Raw genomic sequence first — 17,541 nt, forward strand, 5'->3', positions numbered from 1 at the left:
ACCGGGAATCTGTTGCTGAATGTGAATCAGTCATAACCGGGTATCTGTTGCTGAAGGTGAATCAGTCATAACCGGGAATCTGTCGCTAAATATGAATCAGTCATAACCGGGTATCTGTTGCTGAAGGTGAATCGGTCATAACCGGGAATCTGTTGCTGAATGTGAATCAGTCATAACCGGGTATCTGTTGCTGACGGTGAATCAGTCATAACCGGGAATCTGTTGCTAAAGGTGAATCAGTCATAACCGGGAACCTGTTGCTAAATATGGATCAGTCATAACCGGGAATCTGTTGCTGAAGGTGAATCAGTCATAACCGGGAATCTGTTGCTGAATGTGAATCAGTCATAACCGGGAATGTGTCGCTGAATATGAATCAGTCATAACCGGGAATCTGTTGCTGAATGTGAATCAGTCATAACCGGGTATCTGTTGCTGAAGGTGAATCAGTCATAACCGAGAATCTGTCGCTAAATATGAATCAGTCATAACCGGGTATCTGTTGCTGAAGGTGAATCAGTCATAACCGGGAATCTGTTGCTGAATGTGAATCAGTCATAACCGGGTATCTGTTGCTGAAGGTGAATCAGTCATAACCGGGAATCTGTCGCTAAATATGAATCAGTCATAACCGGGTATCTGTTGCTGAAGGTGAATCAGTCATAACCGGGTATCTGTTGCTGAATGTGAATCAGTCATAACCGGGTATCTGTTGCTGAATGTGAATCAGTCATAACCGGGAATCTGTTGCTAAAGGTGAATCAGTCATAACCGGGAACCTGTTGCTGAATATGGATCAGTCATAACCGGGAATCTGTTGCTGAAGGTGAATCAGTCATAACCGTAAATCTGTTGCTGAATATGAATCAGTCATAACCGGGAATCTGCTGCTGAATATGAATCAGTCATAACCGAGAATCTGTTGCTGAAGTTGAATCAGTCATAACCGGGAACCTGTTGCTGAATATGAATCAGTCATAACCGTAAATCTGTTGCTGAATATGAATCAGTCATAACCGGAAATTTGTTGCTGAATGTGAATCAGTCATAACCGGGAATCTGTTGCTGAATATGAATCAGTCATAACCGGGAATCTGTTGCTGAAGGTGAATCAGTCATAACCGGGAATCTGTTGCTGAATGTGAATCAGTCATAACCGGGAATCTGTTGCTGAATATGAATCAGTCATAACCGGGAACCTGTTGCTGAATATGAATCAGTCATAACCGGGAATCTGTTGATGAATGTGAATCAGTCATAACCGGGAACCTGTTGCTAAAGGTGAATCAGTCATAACCGGGAATCTGTTGCTGAATGTGAATCTTTTGCTGAAGGTGAATCAGTCATAACCGGGAATCTGTTGCTGAATATGAATCAGTCATAACCGGGAATCTGTTGCTGAAGATGAATCAGTCATAACCGGGAATCTGTTGCTGAATATGAATCAGTCATAACCGGGAATCTGTTGCTGAATGTGAATCAGTCATAACCGGGAACATGTTGCTGAAGGTGAATCAGTCATAACCGGGTATCTGTTGCTGAAGTTGAATCAGTCATAACCGGGAATCTGTTGCTGAATATGAATCAGTCATAACCGGGAATCTCTTGCTGAAGATGAATCAGTCATAACCGGGAATCTGTTGCTGAATATGAATCAGTCATAACAGGGAATCTGTTGCTGAATATGAATCAGTCATAACCGGGAACCTGTTGCTGAATATGAATCAGTCATAACCGGGAATCTGTTGATGAATGTGAATCAATCATAACCGGGAACCTGTTGCTAAAGGTGAATCAGTCATAACCGGGAATCTGTTGCTGAATGTGAATTTGTTGCTGAATGTTAATCAGTCATAACCGGGAATCTGTTGCTGAATATGAATCAGTCATAACCGGGAATCTGTTGCTGAAGGTGAATCAGTCATAACCGGGAATCTGTTGCTGAAGGTGAATCAGTCATAACCGGGAATCTGTTGCTGAATATGAATCAGTCATAACCGGGTATCTGTTGCTGAAGGTGAATCAGTCATAACCGGGAATCTGTTGCTGAAGGTGAATCAGTCATAACCGGGAATCTGTTGCTGAAGGTGAATCAGTCATAACCGGGAATCTGTTGCTGAATGTGAATCAGTCATAACCGGGAATCTGTTGCTGAATATGAATCAGTCATAACCGGGAACCTGTTGCTGAATATGAATCAGTCATAACCGGGAATCTGTTGCTGAAGGTGAATCTGTTGCTGAATATGAATCAGTCATAACCGGGAATCTGTTGCTGAATGTGAATCTGTTGCTGAATGTGAATCAGTCATAACCGGGAATCTGTTGCTGAATATGAATCAGTCATAACCGGGAACCTGTTGCTGAAGGTAAATCAGTCATAACCGGGAATCTGTTGCTGAATGTGAATCAGTCATAACCGGGAATCTGTTGCTGAAGGTGAATCAGTCATAACCGGGAATCTGTTGCTGAAGGTGAATCAGTCATAACCGGGAACCTGTTGCTGAATATGAATTAGTCATAACCGGGAACCTGTTGCTGAAGGTGAATCAGTCATAACCGGGAATCTGTTGCTGAATGTGAATCAGTCATAACCGGGAATCTGTTGCTGAATGTGAATCTGTTGCTGAAGGTGAATCAGTCATAACCGGGAATCTGTTGCTGAATATGAATCAGTCATAACTGGGAATCTGTTGCTGAAGATGAATCAGTCATAACCGGGAATCTGTTGCTGAAGTTGAATCAGTCATAACCGGGAACCTGTTGCTGAATATAAATCAGTCATAACCGTAAATCTGTTGCTGAATATGAATCAGTCATAACCGGGAATTTGTTGCTGAATGTGAATCAGTCATAACCGGGAATCTGTTGCTGAATATGAATCAGTCATAACCGGGTATCTGTTGCTGAAGGTGAATCAGTCATAACCGGGAATCTGTTGCTGAATGTGAATCAGTCATAACCGGGAATCTGTTGCTGAATATGAATCAGTCATAACCGGGAACCTGTTGCTGAATATGAATCAGTCATAACCGGGAATCTGTTGATGAATATGAATCAGTCATAACCGGGAACCTGTTGCTAAAGGTGAATCAGTCATAACCGGAAATCTGTTGCTGAATGTGAATCTGTTGCTGAAGGTGAATCAGTCATAACCGGGAATCTGTTGCTGAATATGAATCAGTCATAACCGGGAACCTGTTGCTGAATATGAATCAGTCATAACCGGGAATCTGTTGCTGAAGGTGAATCAGTCATAACCGGGAATCTGTTGCTGAAGGTGAATCAGTCATAACCGGGAACCTGTTGCTGAATATGAATCAGTCATAACCGGGAACCTGTTGCTGAAGGTGAATCAGTCATAACCGGGAATCTGTTGCTGAATGTGAATCAGTCATAACCGGGAACCTGTTGCTGAGTGTGAATCAGTCATAACCGGGAACCTGTTGCTGAATGTGAATCAGTCATAACCGGGAATTTGTTGCTGAATGTGAATCGGTCATAACCGGGAACCTGTTGCTGAATGTGAATCAGTCATAACCGGGTATCTGTTGCTGAAGGTGAATCAGTCATAACCGGGAACCTGTTGCTGAATATAAATCAGTCATAACCGTAAATCTGTTGCTGAATATGAATCAGTCATAACCGGGAATCTGTTGCTGAATATGAATCAGTCATAACCGGGAATCTGTTGCTGAATATGAATCAGTCATAACCGGGAATCTGTTGCTGAAGGTGAATCAGTCATAACCGGGAATCTGTTGCTGAACGTGAATCGGTCATAACCGGGAACCTGTTGCTGAAGGTGAGTCAGTCATAACCGGGTATCTGTTGCTGAAGTTGAATCGGTCATAACCGGGAACCTGTTGCTGAAGGTGAATCAGTCATAACCGGGTATCTGTTGCTGAAGTTGAATCGGTCATAACCGGGAACCTGTTACTGAATGTGAATCAGTCATAACCGGGAATCTGTTGCTGAAGGTGAATCAGTCATAACTGGGTATCTGTTGCTGAATGTGAATCAGCCATAACCGGGAATCTGTTGTTGAATATGAATCAGTCATAACCGGGAATCTGTTGTTGAATATGAATCAGTCATGAACGGGAATCTGTTGCTGAAGGCGAATCAGTCATAACCGGGAATCTGTTGCTGAATGTGAATCAGTCATAACCGGGAATCTGTTGCTGAACGTGAATCAGTCATAAGCGGGTTTCTGTTGCTGAATGTGAATCAGTCATAACCGGGTATTTGTTGCTGAAGGTGAATCAGTCATAACCGGGAACCTGTTGCTGAATATAAATCAGTCATAACCGTAAATCTGTTGCTGAATATGAATCAGTCATAACCGGGAATCTGTTGCTGAATGTGAATCAGTCATAACCGGGAATCTGTTGCTGAATATGAATCAGTCATAACCGGGAATCTGTTGCTGAAGGTGAATCAGTCATAACCGGGAATCTGTTGCTGAACGTGAATCGGTCATAACCGGGAACCTGTTGCTGAAGGTGAATCAGTCATAACCGGGTATCTGTTGCTGAAGTTGAATCGGTCATATTCGGGAACCTGTTGCTGAATATAAATCAGTCATAACCGAGAATCTGTTGCTGAATATGAATCAGTCATAACCGGGAATTTGTTGCTGAATGTGAATCAGTCATAACCGGGAATCTGTTGCTGAAGGTGAATCAGTCATAACCGAAAATCTTTTGTTGAATATGAATCAGTCATAACCGGGAATCTGTTGCTGAAGGTGAATCAGTCATAACCGGGTATCTGTTGCTGAAGGCGAATCAGTCATAACCGGGAATCTGTTGCTGAATGTGAATCAGTCATAACCGGGAATCTGTTGCTGAAGGTGAATCAGTCATAAGCGGGTATCTGTTGCTGAATGTGAATCAGTCATAACCGGGTATCTGTTGCTGAATATGAATCAGTCATAAGCGGAAATCTGTTGCTGAATGTGAATCAGTCATAACCGGGAATCTGTTGCTGAATGTGAATCAGCCATAACTGGGAATCTGTCGCTGAATATGAATCAGTCATAACCGAGAATCTATTGCTGAAGGTGAATCAGTCATAACCGGGAATCTGTTGCTGAAGGCGAATCGGTCATAACCGGGAATCTGTTGCTGAAGATGAATCAGTCATAACCGGGAATCTGTTGCTGAAGGTGAATCAGTCATAAGCGGGTATCTGTTGCTAAATGCGAATCAGTCATAAGCGGAAGTCTGTTACTGAATATGAATCAGTCATAAGGGGAAATCTGTTGCTGAAGGTGAATCAGTCATAACCGAGAATCTGTTGCTGAAGGTGAATCAGTCAAGAGCGTAAATCTTTTGCTGAAGGCGAATCAGTCATAACCGGGAATCTGTTGCTGAATGTGAATCAGTCATAACCGGGTATCTGTTGCTGAATGTGAATCAGTCATAACCGGGAACATGTTGCTGAAGGTGAATCAGTCATAACCGGGTATCTGTTGCTGAAGTTGAATCAGTCATAACCGGGAATCTGTTGCTGAATATGAATCAGTCATAACCGGGAATCTCTTGCTGAAGATGAATCAGTCATAACCGGGAATCTGTTGCTGAATATGAATCAGTCATAACCGGGAATCTGTTGCTGAATATGAATCAGTCATAACCGGGAACCTGTTGCTGAATATGAATCAGTCATAACCGGGAATCTGTTGATGAATGTGAATCAATCATAACCGGGAACCTGTTGCTAAAGGTGAATCAGTCATAACCGGGAATCTGTTGCTGAATGTGAATTTGTTGCTGAATGTTAATCAGTCATAACCGGGAATCTGTTGCTGAATATGAATCAGTCATAACCGGGAATCTGTTGCTGAAGGTGAATCAGTCATAACCGGGAATCTGTTGCTGAAGGTGAATCAGTCATAACCGGGAATCTGTTGCTGAATATGAATCAGTCATAACCGGGTATCTGTTGCTGAAGGTGAATCAGTCATAACCGGGAATCTGTTGCTGAAGGTGAATCAGTTATAACCGGGAATCTGTTGCTGAAGGTGAATCAGTCATAACCGGGAATCTGTTGCTGAATGTGAATCAGTCATAACCGGGAATCTGTTGCTGAATATGAATCAGTCATAACCGGGAACCTGTTGCTGAATATGAATCAGTCATAACCGGGAATCTGTTGCTGAATGTGAATCAGTCATAACCGGGTATCTGTTGCTGAATGTGAATCAGTCATAACCGGGAACATGTTGCTGAAGGTGAATCAGTCATAACCGGGTATCTGTTGCTGAAGTTGAATCAGTCATAACCGGGAATCTGTTGCTGAATATGAATCAGTCATAACCGGGAATCTCTTGCTGAAGATGAATCAGTCATAACCGGGAATCTGTTGCTGAATATGAATCAGTCATAACCGGGAATCTGTTGCTGAATATGAATCAGTCATAACCGGGAACCTGTTGCTGAATATGAATCAGTCATAACCGGGAATCTGTTGATGAATGTGAATCAATCATAACCGGGAACCTGTTGCTAAAGGTGAATCAGTCATAACCTGGAATCTGTTGCTGAATGTGAATTTGTTGCTGAATGTTAATCAGTCATAACCGGGAATCTGTTGCTGAATATGAATCAGTCATAACCGGGAATCTGTTGCTGAAGGTGAATCAGTCATAACCGGGAATCTGTTGCTGAAGGTGAATCAGTCATAACCGGGAATCTGTTGCTGAATATGAATCAGTCATAACCGGGTATCTGTTGCTGAAGGTGAATCAGTCATAACCGGGAATCTGTTGCTGAAGGTGAATCAGTCATAACCGGGAATCTGTTGCTGAAGGTGAATCAGTCATAACCGGGAATCTGTTGCTGAATGTGAATCAGTCATAACCGGGAATCTGTTGCTGAATATGAATCAGTCATAACCGGGAACCTGTTGCTGAATATGAATCAGTCATAACCGGGAATCTGTTGCTGAAGGTGAATCTGTTGCTGAATATGAATCAGTCATAACCGGGAATCTGTTGCTGAATGTGAATCTGTTGCTGAATGTGAATCAGTCATAACCGGGAATCTGTTGCTGAATATGAATCAGTCATAACCGGGAACCTGTTGCTGAAGGTAAATCAGTCATAACCGGGAATCTGTTGCTGAATGTGAATCAGTCATAACCGGGAATCTGTTGCTGAAGGTGAATCAGTCATAACCGGGAATCTGTTGCTGAAGGTGAATCAGTCATAACCGGGAACCTGTTGCTGAATATGAATTAGTCATAACCGGGAACCTGTTGCTGAAGGTGAATCAGTCATAACCGGGAATCTGTTGCTGAATGTGAATCAGTCATAACCGGGAATCTGTTGCTGAATGTGAATCTGTTGCTGAAGGTGAATCAGTCATAACCGGGAATCTGTTGCTGAATATGAATCAGTCATAACTGGGAATCTGTTGCTGAAGATGAATCAGTCATAACCGGGAATCTGTTGCTGAAGTTGAATCAGTCATAACCGGGAACCTGTTGCTGAATATAAATCAGTCATAACCGTAAATCTGTTGCTGAATATGAATCAGTCATAACCGGGAATTTGTTGCTGAATGTGAATCAGTCATAACCGGGAATCTGTTGCTGAATATGAATCAGTCATAACCGGGTATCTGTTGCTGAAGGTGAATCAGTCATAACCGGGAATCTGTTGCTGAATGTGAATCAGTCATAACCGGGAATCTGTTGCTGAATATGAATCAGTCATAACCGGGAACCTGTTGCTGAATATGAATCAGTCATAACCGGGAATCTGTTGATGAATATGAATCAGTCATAACCGGGAACCTGTTGCTAAAGGTGAATCAGTCATAACCTGAAATCTGTTGCTGAATGTGAATCTGTTGCTGAAGGTGAATCAGTCATAACCGGGAATCTGTTGCTGAATATGAATCAGTCATAACCGGGAACCTGTTGCTGAATATGAATCAGTCATAACCGGGAATCTGTTGCTGAAGGTGAATCAGTCATAACCGGGAATCTGTTGCTGAAGGTGAATCAGTCATAACCGGGAACCTGTTGCTGAATATGAATCAGCCATAACCGGGAACCTGTTGCTGAAGGTGAATCAGTCATAACCGGGAATCTGTTGCTGAATGTGAATCAGTCATAACCGGGAACCTGTTGCTGAGTGTGAATCAGTCATAACCGGGAACCTGTTGCTGAATGTGAATCAGTCATAACCGGGAATTTGTTGCTGAATGTGAATCGGTCATAACCGGGAACCTGTTGCTGAATGTGAATCAGTCATAACCGGGTATCTGTTGCTGAAGGTGAATCAGTCATAACCGGGAACCTGTTGCTGAATATAAATCAGTCATAACCGTAAATCTGTTGCTGAATATGAATCAGTCATAACCGGGAATCTGTTGCTGAATATGAATCAGTCATAACCGGGAATCTGTTGCTGAATATGAATCAGTCATAACCGGGAATCTGTTGCTGAAGGTGAATCAGTCATAACCGGGAATCTGTTGCTGAACGTGAATCGGTCATAACCGGGAACCTGTTGCTGAAGGTGAGTCAGTCATAACCGGGTATCTGTTGCTGAAGTTGAATCGGTCATAACCGGGAACCTGTTGCTGAAGGTGAATCAGTCATAACCGGGTATCTGTTGCTGAAGTTGAATCGGTCATAACCGGGAACCTGTTACTGAATGTGAATCAGTCATAACCGGGAATCTGTTGCTGAATATGAATCAGTCATAACCGGGTATCTGTTGCTGAATGTGAATCAGCCATAACCGGGAATCTGTTGTTGAATATGAATCAGTCATAACCGGGAATCTGTTGTTGAATATGAATCAGTCATGAGCGGGAATCTGTTGCTGAAGGCGAATCAGTCATAACCGGGAATCTGTTGCTGAATGTGAATCAGTCATAACCGGGAATCTGTTGCTGAACGTGAATCAGTCATAAGCGGGTTTCTGTTGCTGAATGTGAATCAGTCATAACCGGGTATTTGTTGCTGAAGGTGAATCAGTCATAACCGGGAACCTGTTGCTGAATATAAATCAGTCATAACCGTAAATCTGTTGCTGAATATGAATCAGTCATAACCGGGAATCTGTTGCTGAATGTGAATCAGTCATAACCGGGAATCTGTTGCTGAATATGAATCAGTCATAACCGGGAATCTGTTGCTGAAGGTGAATCAGTCATAACCGGGAATCTGTTGCTGAACGTGAATCGGTCATAACCGGGAACCTGTTGCTGAAGGTGAATCAGTCATAACCGGGTATCTGTTGCTGAAGTTGAATCGGTCATAACCGGGAACCTGTTGCTGAATATAAATCAGTCATAACCGAGAATCTGTTGCTGAATATGAATCAGTCATAACCGGGAATTTGTTGCTGAATGTGAATCAGTCATAACCGGGAATCTGTTGCTGAAGGTGAATCAGTCATAACCGGGAATCTTTTGTTGAATATGAATCAGTCATAACCGGGAATCTGTTGCTGAAGGTGAATCAGTCATAACCGGGTATCTGTTGCTGAAGGCGAATCAGTCATAACCGGGAATCTGTTGCTGAATGTGAATCAGTCATAACCGGGAATCTGTTGCTGAAGGTGAATCAGTCATAAGCGGGTATCTGTTGCTGAATGTGAATCAGTCATAACCGGGTATCTGTTGCTGAATATGAATCAGTCATAAGCGGAAATCTGTTGCTGAATGTGAATCAGTCATAACCGGGAATCTGTTGCTGAATGTGAATCAGCCATAACTGGGAATCTGTCGCTGAATATGAATCAGTCATAACCGAGAATCTATTGCTGAAGGTGAATCAGTCATAACCGGGAATCTGTTGCTGAAGGCGAATCGGTCATAACCGGGAATCTGTTGCTGAAGATGAATCAGTCATAACCGGGAATCTGTTGCTGAAGGTGAATCAGTCATAAGCGGGTATCTGTTGCTAAATGCGAATCAGTCATAAGCGGAAGTCTGTTACTGAATATGAATCAGTCATAAGGGGAAATCTGTTGCTGAAGGTGAATCAGTCATAACCGAGAATCTGTTGCTGAAGGTGAATCAGTCAAGAGCGTAAATCTTTTGCTGAAGGCGAATCAGTCATAACCGGGAATCTGTTGCTGAATGTGAATCAGTCATAACCGGGTATCTGTTGCTGAATGTGAATCAGTCATAACCGGGTATCTGTTGCTGAAGGTGAATCAGTCAAAACCGGGAATCTGTTGCTGAATATGAATCAGTCATAACCGGGAATCTGTTGCTGAATATGAATCAGTCATAACCGGGAGTCTGTTGCTGAAGGTGAATCAGTCAAAACCGGGTATCTGCTGCCGAAGGTGAATCGGTCATAACCGGGAATCTGTTGCTGAATATGAATCAGTCATAACCGGGAATCTGTTGCTGAATATGAATCAGTCATAACCGGGAATCTGTTGCTGAAGGTGAATCAGTCATAACCGGGAATCTGTTGCTGAATATGAATCAGTCATAAGCGTACATCTGATGCTTAAGGGGAGTCAGTCATGACCGGAAATCTGTTGCTGAAGGTGAATCAGTCATAACCGGGAATCTGTTGCTGAATATGAATCAGTCATAACCGGGAATCTGTCGCTGAACATGAATCAGTCATAACCGGGAGTCTGTTGCTGAATATGAACCAGTCAAAACCGGGTATCTGCTGCCGAAGGTGAATCGGTCATAACCGGGAATCTGTTGCTGAATATGAATCAGTCATAACCGGGAATCTGTTGCTGAATATGAATCAGTCATAACCGGGAATCTGTTGCTGAAGGTGAATCAGTCATAACCGGGAATCTGTTGCTGAATATGAATCAGTCATAAGCGTACATCTGATGCTTAAGGGGAGTCAGTCATGACCGGAAATCTGTTGTTGAAGGTGAATCAGTCAAGAGCGTAAATCTGTTGCTGAACGTGAATCAGTCATAAACCTCTGTGTAAGTCTAGGTCTGTGTATGTTAGAGTATACAATGTTCTGTTATGCAGGTGTAGATTTTTTTAATTAAATGCAAACGCTGTATCAGCAATGTAGGCCAATTTCCTTGTACTGAAGTGTACTGCATGGCGGTGTTAGACTAGGTCCTTGTGCTGGAGTGTAAACACTGCATCCCTGTGTAGGCCAACATCCTTGTTCTGAAGTATACTGCATGGCGGTGTAGGCCTAGATCCCTATACTGGTGTGTAAACACTGCATCGCTGTGTTGGCATACATGTAGATCCTTGTACTGAAGAGTACTGCATGGCGGTGTAGGCCTAGATCCCTGTACTGGTGTGCAAACACTGCATCTCCATGTAGGCATCCTTGTACTGATCCCTGTACTGCAGTTTACTGCAAGGCGGTGTAGGCCTAGATCCCTGTACTAGAGTGTAAACACTGCATCGCTATGTAAACATACATGTAGATCCCTGTACTGGGGTGTACTGCATGACGGTCGGGCCTGGATCCCTATACTGGAGTGTAAACACTACATCACTGTGTAGGCATACATGCAGATCTCTGTACTGGAGTGTACTGCATGACGTTGCTAGCCTAGATCCTTGTACTGGAGTGTACTGCATGGCGGTGCAGGCCTACATCCCTGTACTGTTGTGTAATCAATGCATCGCGGTGTACGCATACATGTAGATCCCTGTACTAGAATGTAAACACTACATCGCGATGTAGACCTAGATTCTTGTGCTGGAGTGTAAACCCTGCGTCGCTATTAAAGCCTAGACCCTTGTATTGAAGTGTAAACACTGTATGGCTGTTTAGGCCTAAATTCTTGTAATGGATTGTAAACATTGCATCGAGGTGTTGGACTAGAAATAAAACCAAAGATATGAAATCATGCAAACGTTGTAAAGCTCATTCAGTAAAGAAATATACTCAGAATGACAGGAAATAGGCTTACATATGAACTATCAATTGATATGGGTTCATGTAATATCAGATATATGTTTGATAAAGCTAGTAGCTGGACTAATCATTACAAACCATTATCAGTTCGTGTCTCCTGACACTTTATCGTCTTTAGCTTGTAGTTTGCGCAAGACGACTTAACTGTCTCGCTACTGCCGAAATGCATAGTGAGGAAACTGAACATACACATTTTTAAACAGGTAGATGTAGATTATAGGGTGTGTTATTTTAGACTGAAAGTGGATTTGCCATGCATGGAGGTGGACGTAGGCACTTGCATAAGGTAAGTTGCGTATGGTTTGTGCTGTATACCATACTAGGCGATACTTAGTTGGTCAATGATCTCACTGAATGACAAATGATCTTGTCTGATAAGGTGGGAAGCAATGATTCTACTACAAATGCCAGTTCTTCTATTCAACAGTGTAGTTAGTGTATGGCAAGTATATACTTACATGCATTACATCCGAATGATACAACTGCTCATATAGAAAGGGCTGCATTTGCCAGGGGCTTTCTGTCGGCAATGAACTAGACTGCTACTGCAACAAACACCATTCATCTGTACGATTTCCACGAGAATGGGACACCCAGTGAAGCAGTCTGTAAAATTGTTATTACAACAAACACCATTCATCTGTACGATTTCCACGAGAATGGGACATCCAGATGAAGCAGTCTGTAAAATTGTTATTACAACAAACACCATTCATCTGTACGATTTCCACGAGAGTGGGGCGTCCAGGTGAAGCAGTCTGTAAAATTGTTATTACAACAAACACCATTCATCTGTACGAATTTTCACGAGCGTGGGGCATCTAGTGAAGCCGTCTGTAAAGTTGTTATGACAACAGTTAAAAGTAAGTGTGTAAGGCATTCTGTAACATAGCTCTCTTGACGCTTTTAACAATTATTATGTTACGTTTGAATATCACACGATGTGAAGCATTTTGTAAAGTTATTCTTGTAGCGTTTAAAATCAACTAGTGTTACGTGCCCTAACAGTAAAGTTACCGTTATGAAGTTTCAAATCACACGGTTGTTCTCCTAACAGTTGACATCACAGCGTATGAATCATACTGTAACGTTGTTGTCGTGGCGTTTGGACATCACCGTGTGAATCATACTGTGACGTTGCTGTCGTGGCGTTTGGACATCACCGTGTGAATCATACTGTGACGTTGCTGTCGTGGCGTTTGGACATCACCGTGTGAATCATACTGTGACGTTGCTGTCGTGGCGTTTGGACATCACCGTGTGAATCATACTGTAATGTTGCTGTCGTGACGTTTGGACATCACTGTGTGAATCGTACTGTAACGTTGTTGTCGTGACGTCTTGACATTACTGTGTGAATCGTACTCTGACGTTGCTGTCGTGGCGTTTTGACATTACTGTGTGAATCGCACTGTAACGTTGCCGTTGTACCATTGAAACCACAGTGTCATTGTGAATGTTTAATAGATATTTCAGGTCCTACAGTTTACATATCAAGTATTCCCAGGATTTACTCTTCATACTACAAAAGTTGTGAGCGCTAATCATTTCGTAAACCTATTCTCCTTTACAGCAAACACCTTTTATAGAAGGAGATGATATTACGAAATATAATACATTTATATATTTGTGGTGTAAAACGAAGATACCAAGCAAAATATCGTGGTGACACAGAATATGTGAAAAAAATTCATATACAATTATATGTTTTAAAAGTCACTTTGGACATTATTTAAGCCCATTGACGGCGTGTCTATAAAGGATGGACTGTCTATTTTAAAAACCATATACAATAGTGAATGAATTCAGGTCTGCCCAGATGAAACAGGCGATGTATGTCTTGTCAACTATCGCTATATAATAAATGAATGAACAAATTTAGTAAAGGCTGTTCATCCCACGGTTAAACAAGTAATGAAAAGGTAAAGCATGAATGCTGCCGCAAAAACATCAGTCCCAGTGACTTTCATGAAAAGGTTTTGAGATGTAATAAAAATGTATGTGGACTCATACATTTCTGAAAGGATGATAGGAGGGGTATGTATTTTTCAAAACAGCTGGTACGGTAAGGCGGGGAATCGGCCCCAGAGAGAAAGTTCACATTCAGATTCCCCGGACAATTCTGTCAACTGCCCGATCAGAAGTATAACACTGGGTCGAAGCACCCCTAAACGTTTCATTGTCATAGGAGTGATAATGGCACAGTAATAAACCACCAAATATGCACTGTCCATTTGTTCTGAAACTTTTACGCTGGTATTTCTGCATGCTGTGAAATGCTGTGTTTTGGTTAATGGAAATGATAAACTTTATAATGTGATCTTTTCAGTCATATTTAACTTCAAAGTCCGTATCCTGCTTATGTGGGCAAGGTGTAGTATAGGGAGTTAGTGAAAAGCGAGTAATTTAAGAAAGAATTCGTATACTAGTTTTTCTTATCTTTTTTCATATGAAATATGCTTTTGCGTTAACGTATAGATCTGCTTATATTAAGCAGGTGTTACCGTGAAATAGAATCCATAATTGTTTAAGATATATGCTAGCACGTTACATGTTGAAAATAATACGTGAATCCTGCTTGAGAGCACACGCGGTAGTCTATTACTAACTTATTGTGCTAAGTGCAATATTAAGTGAAAGTATAAGGCTGAATACTGTATTTATTGGTTTACAATATCACATTTGTGGTACTGCGTGATCCCCACCCTGCAGTGTATAATAGAGGCGAAAATATTTCGGTGTAACTTGAATAGATTATCTTTTTTCGAATTTTATGACTTACACAGGACCTAAACGTATGTAGATACGCTTCGGTGAATGTTTAGAACGTTAAAATAGCCCTTTTGTCTTGTAATGGGAAAAGAGGAGTCTTCTCAGAAAGTATATACGTTGGAAGATATTCGGTCATTTGTTTATGGGGACTTGTAACGTGGCCTTGCAACATGGAGTGTTAGAAAGAATTCATACCTTAAATGAATATCTCATCTGGTCTTACATTTGTACAAAGACCAAAACAGTTCCCTCACTCTCATACTTTACAACTAAAGGGATACTTTGAACTGTGATAATATAAATTACCCCTAACTTAAGTTTTACAATGAGTATATATACTCTGCTTGATGATTGCGACTACTTTCTTTTAACTTATCTCGGGGATAGGGCCAATATATTCATCGTATTGAATTATATCGACGCGTTGGATATATGAACAGTTGCAATCAAAACGCATCGGAGATGCATGTATTATTATCGAAGTATTATGTTCTAACATGGTGCACGATTTGAGTATTGATTTCACTCAGTCTCCTTCAACAGGTCTGACTAGAACCTGTAATCAATCGGTAATCATTCCCCAGCCCTGCCTAGAACGCGTAGTCAACCAGTCACAACTGCCCAGACCTGTAATCAATTAGTAACCATTGCCTAACTCTACCTAGAATGTGTAATCGATCAGCAGACAAACCATTGCCAAGCTGTGCCTAAAACATGTAATAAACGAGCAATCATTCCCCAGCTTTGTTTGAAAGCAAGAACGTGTAATCTATCTGTAGGCTAAACCTAAAACGTGTAATCTAATCTTAAAATGTGTAATCAATCAGTAGACTAATCTTGGAACGTGTAATCAATTAATAGTCATTTCAAAGATCTACCCAAAACGTGTAATCAAACAGTAGGCTAAAACGTCACAAGCTGTACCAAGAACATGTAAACAATCAGTGGCCTAAAATGTCACAAGCTGTACCAAGAACATGCAAACAATCAATAGGCTAAAAACGTCACAAGCTGTACCAAGAACATGTAAACAATCAGTAGCTAAAATGCCACAAGCTGTATCAAGAACATGTAAACAATCAGTAGGCTAAAATGTCACAAGCTGTACCAAGAAAGTGTGATCCATGAGAATATAGTGTGGCGATAGTCTCACGCCTAAACAGTCAGAAACTTGGCTCAGACTGCGCTATATATCGGTTTCCAATCATAGCAAACCCATTTACCTGAAGGTCTGTGTCAAGCCAGGTATGCAACCCGCGAATGTTGAGAATTGAATGACATTGAATTTACATAAATATTAAATAGTATTCGTTGTTTATATTTCTGTTCCCTTTCAGGATGTTTGATTAGACCAGTTGAGCAGCCAGAGAACAGTCCTGTACTCTAGCGTCATTAATCCACGTGTCACTGGATGTGAAAGCGTAATCGCCATATAGGAGAGTCAAAGGACGCGATGGCAGGGACAGAGCGCACCAGCTCAACCATGGTACACGTCTGTCTGTTTTTCTCCAGTGATGGTGTTGAATGGGCAGAGTTTCTGGCCAATATTTTGAGACAAAAACAGCTGGATCTGCAAGTTGCTACATTCGACGTAAACGCACAAGATACAGGAACCGTCCACCAGAAGGCGCTTTTGAAAGTCCTACTTGTCACCCCCGAATTCCTGCATCATTTTAACCCCCCAGAGCCCGCGTGGCTCCCAAACCCCAGTGACAGTACATCCAATGTGATGGTATTACTGTGTGCCGTAGAGGCGTCTCGACTGTCGAGGTATACACGATATTCAGACTGGAAAATATTAACTGTAGAAAATTCAGACTTTGCCGTGAAGAAACTTATAAAAAGCATCGCAAAAACAGTAGATGAATGCGAGCAAAGAAGTCCAATGCCAATCAAACCCAAACCGCCTTTGCCAGCACCCCGGAGGCGCATATCACAGACTCAGCCATGCCATCCGGATCCGACAACTTCCGGGAATATACCCATTCCCGTCCGCTCCAAGATACCGATACAACGAGTGCTGCCTGAGAAGCATGTGGTAAGTTTGCCATCAACCAAGTTCAGTGGTATAATAAATACTATGTACAGATCATTCAGCCCATGAAATACGCCTCACTTACAAAGAATAACTCATTTGTATGACCACTTTAAGATTTAACCATCGAGACTTTACCTAACCAGGTACACTATTTTGTTAAGAAGGTTGCTTTGCTCAAATTGTGTTATGTTGTACTGTATTGGATACACATTCTACGAGTGGTATGCACTATTTGTTGTGTTGTATTGTATTGGATACACATTCTACGAGTGGTATGCACTATTTGTTATGTTGTACTATATTGGATACACATTCTACGAGTAGCATGAGATATTTTATGGAAGTAATCACCGCAATGTCATGTACTACACATTTAGCTTCTTGTATCCTTATCGTGACCACACGTGGTAAGGCAGGTAGGCGTACAATACACATCTAATCCCAGTATCATAGACATGGCCACACGTGCTAACACAAAGGTGTGTAATGCATATCTAACTAGTAACCGTGAAGATATCTACTGCGTAGTAAGAGAAAGATTTATGTTTTATTAACGCGAATGTCCACACAAATCTGGTGAGGATGCTCTGTAACCGGTTGTACATTGCCCTGTAACTTAGGGCTGGCAGCATCTTAATTACAAAGCAGAGTTAGATACAACTATAAGAAACAATTGTCAGACATTATTGGCAACTTTCTGCTTTTATATCAAGGACGATTTATTTCAGTTTATATGGGCATGTGATGAAGGAGCTTGATGACGGGACCGTCTTTGGTTTATCAATACTGTTTAAATTACACGCCTTTCACGCTCTGAAATTTCAGTGCATTTCC

General features: G+C 41.7%; 1 protein-coding gene across 3 annotated transcripts in view; it reads left to right on the top strand.

Moving 5' to 3' along the window:
* The window catches only part of LOC135474711 (phosphoinositide 3-kinase adapter protein 1-like), a 43,173-nt gene that overhangs the window by 5,090 nt on the left and 20,542 nt on the right, over positions 1–17,541 (top strand). For all 3 annotated transcript variants that reach the window (XM_064754293.1, XM_064754277.1, XM_064754285.1), the window contains exon 2: positions 16,007–16,707. In XM_064754293.1, the coding sequence (XP_064610363.1) occupies positions 16,123–16,707 (585 nt within the window). In that variant the 5' untranslated portion in view covers positions 16,007–16,122. The remainder of the gene's footprint in view (positions 1–16,006; positions 16,708–17,541) is intronic.

This window comes from Liolophura sinensis, chromosome 1 (genome assembly GCF_032854445.1).
Source record: "Liolophura sinensis isolate JHLJ2023 chromosome 1, CUHK_Ljap_v2, whole genome shotgun sequence".
In the NCBI taxonomy this organism is placed as follows: Eukaryota; Metazoa; Mollusca; class Polyplacophora; order Chitonida; family Chitonidae; genus Liolophura; species Liolophura sinensis.